The sequence below is a fragment of the Cebus imitator genome, unplaced genomic scaffold (assembly GCF_001604975.1).
Source record: "Cebus imitator isolate Cc_AM_T3 unplaced genomic scaffold, Cebus_imitator-1.0 Scaffold392, whole genome shotgun sequence".
Lineage (NCBI taxonomy): Eukaryota > Metazoa > Chordata > Mammalia > Primates > Cebidae > Cebus > Cebus imitator.
The window spans coordinates 1143687-1152036 of NW_016107707.1; the positions used below are offsets into that span (position 1 = coordinate 1143687).

Sequence of the window (8350 nt, forward strand, 5' to 3'; positions counted from 1 at the left end):
AAAAAAAAAAAAAAAAAAAGTATAAATTGGAATAATATGTCTTATTCCAGTGTTAACTTCTCCTATCACCTGACATAGAGAGTTTTTAAATAACTTTTGTACTACAATATGAAATACATGGCATGCCACAATTTAGACTCCTACTAAATCTGCAAAGAGTAATATACTGTCTGCCTAATTCAGCATTTATCCAAAAACTGACATACCATAATTCCAGAAAGATGACACTAATGCAATGTTAGAGAATCTTTCAAAGTAATTTGTTAAGTAAACGCATTGAAATTTTTAAAACTTGATTCAGTGACTTATTTCAATAAAAACACTAAATATGTATTAAACAGAGAAATACTGGATGTAAAACACATGGCAGGTATCAGGAACATTGTCTCTGCTTTAGTAATATATGAAGGAAATAAAAATAAGCACCACAAATATTGTAAAAGTTAATATTGTCATTATTTACAGGTGATATGATCAGATATCTTGAAAAAATAATGCATGCCACTAAAATGATTAAAATTAAGTTTTGAAGGAAGCTTGATTCAAAATTAATACATAAGTTTTAACAGATTTTATTTGCATAACAAACATCTGTATAAAAATGTAAATGGAAACCACCTCTTTATATTAGACAGAAAAGGGAAAGCAAAAGCAGACTTAGATGTTCGAAGACACATCTACATGATGACTTCTCATATGTTCTCTTCTGTTCTGTATCTCGTTTTAAAATGCTGGACGTCATCCACTTAACTGATTCTAAAGACCCAATGTTTCAAAAATACTGTTGTAGACCATCCCATTATGTTTTAAAAAGATAAAGCTCCCAAAGATCGAGTGGCTTGCTTAATATCTGGAAACCTGGTGAACAAGAGCTGAGGCTAAACAACCTGTAGGCTTCAATTCAAGACCTCTTATTTCATAAAAAAAAAAAAAAAAAAACGTTGAATGCTGGGCTGCACTGAGTTGAGAAATCTCTGAAGAAAGTTAAAGAGTCTGGCATAGGTTCTTATTTTATTTAATTTTTATTTATTTTATTGCATTTTAGGTTTTGGGGTACATGTGAAGAACATGCTAGATTGTTGCATAGGTACACATGTGGCAGTGTGATTTGCTGCCTTCCTCCCCATCACCTACATCTGGCATCTCTCCCCTTGCTATCTCTCCCCAACTCCCCACCCCCCACAAGAGTCTGGCATAGTTTCTAAACAGTGGGCAAAGGGTTTGTGATCCAGCAGCAGACTCCACACTATTCCATAGAAGACCACAGAATATTCAGTATAATCTACAGTGCCTCTTAATCTCTGGAAACTTCTACCCCCAACAGTGGTAAATTTGTAACTGATGATTCCCTGAGTCAATTCCAAGCCCTGGGACATTTGTGTGACATTTGCATGGGGAAAATAGCAGTGTTCATAGCATCAGTAAAATCATTATTATACTTGGACACATTAACAACTACAGACAAGAAAATGATCCCAGTTTCCAAAGCAGAATTTATTTCTTATTGCACAGAAACAAACATAAATTTGAAACAGCTTCATATTACATCTTTTAAATCAACAGTTGTCCTATTTTCCTTCTAAACATTTCTCAAAGTCAGTCAAAATGCAACAGACTGGGAAGCTACCACTTAACACTCACCATTCAAAAAAAGTGTCACTCTTCTGTAGACAAAAGGCTGTGTACAGCGTAATTTTACTGTGAGGCTGCTGCTCCTCTTAAACTGTTGTATCCTAGTGGAAAGCACAGAGAGAGGAGGGAAGTGGCAGAGAGAACTGGAGGGGACCCCAAGGGTGACCCCAAGCATGGTGACAGTGTGGTGGCGGCTGTTCTCCAAGCCTCCCCACCACCCTCTTTAGCAGCCAAGGGCTGGAGACACACAGAGGGAGAGCTTTCCAGAGAGCCCAGTGAAAAGGGAGAACTTTTTAATATGGTATTTTGAGTAAGGGATGTAATTTTTCTATTTTTTTTAGCAGCACAATAGAAACCACAGTTAACATCAACTCAGCAATGACTGGCCTGGAACACTGCTGTGCATTTTATATAGTGTCTTAGTCATCTGGGCCTATTGGAACAAAAACCCAAAGACCACCAACATGCATTTCTCACTGTTCTGGAGGCTGGGAAGTACCAGCTGGGTGTCAGCAGATCCAGTGTCTGGTGAGGGCCTCTTCTGGCCTGCACATGTGCACCCTGGCTGGGTCCTCACACAAAGTGAGAAACATCATCTTTCATATCTCTTGTTATGAGGCACTAATCCCATCTGGAGGCCTCCACTCTCCTGACCTCATTAACCTCCCAAAGGCCCCACCTTCAAATACCATCCCATTGGGGGTTAGGACTTCAACATATGAATTTAGGGGGAGACACAGACATTCAGACAATAACATATAGTTACCTGTGGAGTCCCATCCACATTCTCCACAGTTCACAGATAAGGGGCCTGAGATCCAGACAGGGCTTGCATTACTTCGTGGGATCACAGCCTCCCAGCATGTGAGTACAAGACAGAGCCTGAATCCAGGGCCTAGGATTGCGGGTACTGCTGTTTGGGGCCTTCCTGTGTTGTTCTATTTTGAAAAACTTTTTGAGCATCAAACCAGTTATTTCATTGGCTAAAGAGAGGCTGTAGTTCTATTTTTCATGGATAAAAGAATGCAATGAAACCTCACATGCCAGTTATTCAGCACCAACTTTCTTCTGTTTTGGCTGCAAGTATCTCTCCTCTCACATTTGTTAAAGAATACTCTAAAGTAAATGTGTGGATTTTCCTATAAATGTACTCATCTCCCCTAATTCAGGTTTCAAGTTCTGCAGTTTCACTTACCTTCAGTCAACCTTGGCCCAAAAATGCTAAACAGAAAATTCTAGAAACACACAATTCATAACTTTTAAATTGGGTACCATTCTGAGTAGTATGATGAAGTCTCTTACCATCCAGCTCTGTCCCACCCAGGATGCAAATTGTCCCTTTCTCCAGGGTATCCACCATGTACATACTGTCCACCCATTAGTCACTTAGGTACAGTTATCAAATCAATGGTCACAGTATTGATACCAGCGGGCCAGGAGAGGTCCCCAAATGCCTATGGGACCTCATCCCCTGCCTGTGTCCAGGGTCTTGACAACATCATGAGAGAGAATTCAAGAATGAGTCAGGATACAGTGAAAATACAAAAGTACACACTCAAGAAAGGTGAGTGTTCAAGAGACAGTCGTGCCATGGGGTTTGGGGCTTTAATCTTTTAAGCCCCAAAAGATTAAATTATGGGTTTCTTTAATCGAGTGGTACAGTATTCCTGGAAGAGAGGTAGCTGCTTCTCAGAACTCTGAAGTGGCTGTATTGTAATTATATAATTCCTTCTGCATTTGTTAGTGGTTAGTCTGTCCAAAAAAACCTTTTGCACATCAGTACTTACTTAGTCTGAAATTCAGGATATACAGGAAAGACAGGGAAAATGCTTAATTCTTTCCCTTTATTTATCGAATTTCAGTGTAGTTTGTTGGTGCCCAGTATGTTGCATTTTTATTAGGATTGAATTTGGGTGTTGTTTTTTTTTTTTTAAGTGGCTTATGGGCCATTTTTATTTCTTACTTTCTTAACTATTTATTCACAGTTTTTACTTTTTCATGCTATTGAACTTTTTGTCTTATTTTTCTTGTATCTTGTTAGAAATGCTCATTCCTCAGTGCCAAAAAGAAGAACTAGTGCTCAAAGAATTTTCTCAGCAAGGCAATTTTACTTTCTGCAGAAAGGGTGCTGCTCATCAACAATCTTGCCAGGAGAGCACAATGAACAAAGGAAAGATAGTCCCTTATGCATTGGGTCCTTACTGCTGTGTCCTAGCTCCATTGGTTTGAGCTGCAACTCAGTCTAAGCTAAACCCACTCGGCTAACAACTTAAAACTTTCCTAAATAACTAAAGGCAACAGAGAACAAAGGAAAAGAGGAAATTGCTTGCAAAAGGACTTAGACAAGTAATAACATTTCCAAATAAGGAAGGGGCATAGGCTGTGAGCTGGGACGTGCCTGAGCACATCCAAAACAAATATCTGGTTAAATTACAAGGACATAGAATGTTTTTATGCTTTTATATCTAACAGCTACATAAGATAGGGCTTAACAAAGAGTTAGTAGTGAAAAGCAAGAAGGCTTTGAAGGAAGTTAGTCTTTAAAAGAAACTATTATTTCTAATATTTATTATTTATTTAACAAGAAGTGAAACTTTGAAGAGGAATTTTTTACTTTCCACATGTCTATAAATTATTCTTTATCAGCATAATTAGTCCTTTCCCTGTGACATATTAACTCTGTTTTTCCCAAATTGTTATTTACCATTTTTGCTTTTCTTTTTTTTACCATGCTTTTTAAAAGTCATGTTTTTATGTAGACAATTTTGTAAGTATAGTTTTCAATTGCCTCTGGATTTTGAGTCATTGCTAGAAAAGTTTTTCCAAAGCCAAAGCTGTAAAGGAATTTATTCACGTCTCCTATCCTAGCATATGGCTGTTTTTTCTTTGTCTTTTTTTGTTGTTGTTTAACATTTAGATCCCTGATTCATTTGGAATTGTAACTGCCCGATGGGTTCATCTTGCCTGCAACCCAGATAGAGTTGATTTATCAAGACAGGGAAATTGCATTAGAAAAAGAGTTTAATCCACACAAAGCCAGCTGAACAGGAAACAAGAGTTTTATTATTACTCAGACCAGCCTCCTCCAAAATTTAGAGGCCAGAGTTTTGTTTTGTTTTGTTTTTGAGGTGGAGTTTCACTCTGTCGCCCGGTTGGAGTGCAATGGCATGATCTCAGCTCACTGCAACATCCTCCTCCTTGATTCAAGTGCTTCTCCTGCCTCAGTCTCCTGAGTAGCTGAGATTACAGGTGCCTGCCACCACGCCCAGCTAACTTTTGAATATTTAGTAGAGACAGAGTTTCACCATGTTGACCAGGCTGGTCTTGAACTCTAGAGGCCAGGGTTTTTTAAAGATAGTTTGATGGGTGTGGGCTAAGGAATGGGTGCTGCTGATCAGTTGGGAAGGAAATCACAGAGGTGTGGAAAATGGTGCTCCTAGGCTGAGTCCACTCTGGGTGTGGGTATGAGAGGAGAGGCTGGTCCCAGTGATTCATCCAGGCATCAGAAATGTAAAAGTCTGAAAAGCCATCTCAAAGGGTCAGTCTTAGTTTCCATGATAGTGATGTTATTTACATGAGTAATTGAAGCTACAAATCTTGTGACCTCCAGACAATGGCTGGTTATCATTTAACTACACCTACATCTTAGTAGAATTCAGGCCCCTCTCATAATCCTAAACTTGTGCTCTTTTATCAGTTTCATAAAGGCAGTTTAGTTTGGGTAAGAGCTATTATCATTTAAACTATAAACTAAATTTCCCCCAAAGTTATTTTGGCCCATGCCCAGGAATGAACAAGGGCAGCTTAGAGGTTAAAGGCAAGATGGAGTCAATTAGGTCATATCTGTTTCCCTGTCATAGGTTTCTTGCTGTTACAGTTTTTGCAAGTGTGGTTTCAGAATGTATTCTCATGTGTAATATAAGCATGGATCCAAATTTATCTTTTTTTCATATGGCTTCCACTGATCATAAACTCCTTCTTCCTCCTACTAATTTAAGTAACTGCCTACATCATAAACTAATCCCAAGGGAATTTTCATCTTTCCTGTTTCTTTGATCAGTCAAGCACCATACACAATAGGTGTAGTGTAGAGTGTTTATAATAGTTAATAACCGATGACTAGTGAGCCCCACTCACTGTACTTCTCCTGGCCATTCTTGCTTGATTGTTATGAATAAAATTTATCATCAACTCTGGAAACGGAAAAAAAGTTAACAATCTTGTGTTAAATAAGCTATTTACAGAAGCTCACATATCGTATGATTCTGTTTATATAAAACGTCCAGAATAGACCAAACTGTGTGACAGACAATATGTAAGTGACTGCCTAGGACTAGGTGAGATGGGTAGTGTGTGTGTGAGGGAAAGGGGGGGAAATGGGAATGACCCCTCCTCGGTCAGGTCATTTTGGTGATGAAAATATTATAAAATTAGATTAGGGTAATGGTTCTACCATTCAGAGAATATGTGAAAAACCCCCGATTTGGACACATTAACTGTGTGAATTTTATGCAAGTGCATTATATGTCAAATAAATGTAATTTTAAAACAAAGTTAGAAAGAATTACAGCATAGAGCACCTTTTGTAATTATGACAGCTTAATGCGGTTAGAAAGCAATTGGACCAAGTGCAGTGTTTGATTCCTTCATAGAAATGCTTCAGACTGGCTCTGGGTACCTTGAGCTTAGCATTTTCAGGTTAGGGGAGAGCATGTGTCGCTGCTGTGTTGACAGTAATTTCACCAGGCAACCCACAATCAGAAAGTGGGGTATGCCTGTGCTTCACTTTAGTCTTCCAGTGGTGGAGCCAAGCCAGCAGTGTCAGGCAGAAAGGGAAAAAAAATCAAGAAGGCAGATTGCCTTTAAGAATTTTGCAAACTGATTTAAATGTTTAATCAGCACATTTCAACCACTTTATTAATATGTTTGCATACATATGTGTGCACTAAGGCGGTGCCTTTAGCATGTGGGATAACTCATCGAGATGGTGCATACGTTTCTTTCAGAGTCACGCAATCCGTGTCCCTATGAATCAGTGAAGGCCGAGAATGCAGTGCTGCCGTGCGTTGCCGGTGACACAAGGCCTAGGCTTGTTCTTGAGAGTGGGATGTGCCCTGTGGGGCAGACACAGCCACAGAGCCTGCAGATTAGGCAGTACAAAGAGAGCAGGTGCACAGGTCATAGAGCTCCAGCTGACGGGACAGTGTTGTCCCAAGCATCAGAAGTGAGGAATACAGGAGTGTGGCTGCAGGCAGAAAAGCAGGCATCTGGGAAAATACCCAGGTCAGGGAGCCAGGGAGCCCTGGTGACAGCACTCACAGGAGTGGGGCAGAGCACCTGCCTGATGTCATGATCTAGGCAGGTGCCAGCCTGGGCCTCAGGCAGCAGAAACGCCAGGCTCACACTCGTGGAGTAATTAACCACATAAGAAGGGGTCTCTGAGGCAGGTCAACATTCACCTATCAACGCTGGAGACTGATAGGAGGAAGGGTCTTTGGAATCTATCGAATCGGTGATTACCTTACTGAACTCCTCTTCCCTGAGATCTCATGGACTACATTGTGGGGAAGGGTGGAAGGTGTATGGGTGTGGGCTTCATAGTTAGATCTGCACGGAGAGCGCTCCGAGGCTGGGAGCCGTTGACAAGCACCTCCATTGCTTGAAGGGCCATGGCAGCTGCGGCTCCCCAAGGTTAAAGAGATGAAGACACCACTCCCTGTGTGTTGTTAGTGGTCAGGCCTCTGCTGGGAAGCACCTGGCCATTCGTGAAGCCTACAGCAGGATTAGATGGCATTTGGCCATTCATTTGTCCAGTTTCTGTGTCTCGGAGGAAAGTTTAGAGAGCACACGTGGCCTAAAAGTTTAACTCCTACTAATTGATCAGAATTATAATTTTTACTTTAATGATTTATACATGTGTACCTTCAAGGTTTAATGTTTGTTCTGTATTTTTAGATGGCTATCCCAAAGAAGAAATGATTTATAGATGGAGAAAAAATTCAGTGGAGGCAGCTGACCAGAAATCATGGCGGCTTTATCAGTTTGACTTCATGGGCCTCAGAAACACCACAGAAATCGTGACAACGTCTGCAGGTAGGAATTTACTGAAAGAAGCATAGCTCTCAAAAGCCAGAGAGGTCTAAGGCATCTGTAATCATATCCTTAAAGTGCAAGCCTTTCGGGCAACCATGATATAAAAATGATATTTGAGACAAAACAACTAGTTCAAAGTGAAAACATGTTTTAATGTTTTAATTGGTATGGGAGAGGGATGATTAGAATTAATTTGTATTTTTGAATCCAGGCCGTCTTTGCAAAATGTCTATAAACCTGGTTATAAACTTAACCTAACTCACTACTGACCGTATGTATGCAAACCAATTTTGCTGGTGGGGAGAATTCTGCAAATTTCCACATACGTAAGAATCAGATATTACTGAGAATCCACACATAAAAGAAGCTGGTGTGACATGTCCTTGAGTTTTAATTCCTTTTACTTACTCTAAGTTTTATCTTTAACTTTGAGTTTCTTTCTCAATGATTGAGCACAGTAATTACCTACCAATTTGATTTTATCAAATCATCATTATATGCATATTCAAAATCCTGTAATTAAATAGTTGTTCTGCCTGCGAATATATCTGAGCATGTTTTGTTTTGCTTTTTGTCCTATGCGTTATATTGTTGTGGTTTTTTTTTTTTTTTTTTTTTGGTGTTT

The 8350-nt window shown here is 39.7% G+C and overlaps 1 protein-coding gene across 3 annotated transcripts in view; it reads left to right on the forward strand.

Moving 5' to 3' along the window:
* Nucleotides 1-8350, forward strand: part of GABRG3 (gamma-aminobutyric acid type A receptor subunit gamma3) — a 488421-nt gene that overhangs the window by 431067 nt on the left and 49004 nt on the right. For all 3 annotated transcript variants that reach the window (XM_017508498.2, XM_017508499.2, XM_017508500.2), the window contains one exon: nt 7588-7725. In XM_017508498.2, coding sequence (XP_017363987.1) covers nt 7588-7725 — 138 coding nt within the window. The remainder of the gene's footprint in view (nt 1-7587; nt 7726-8350) is intronic.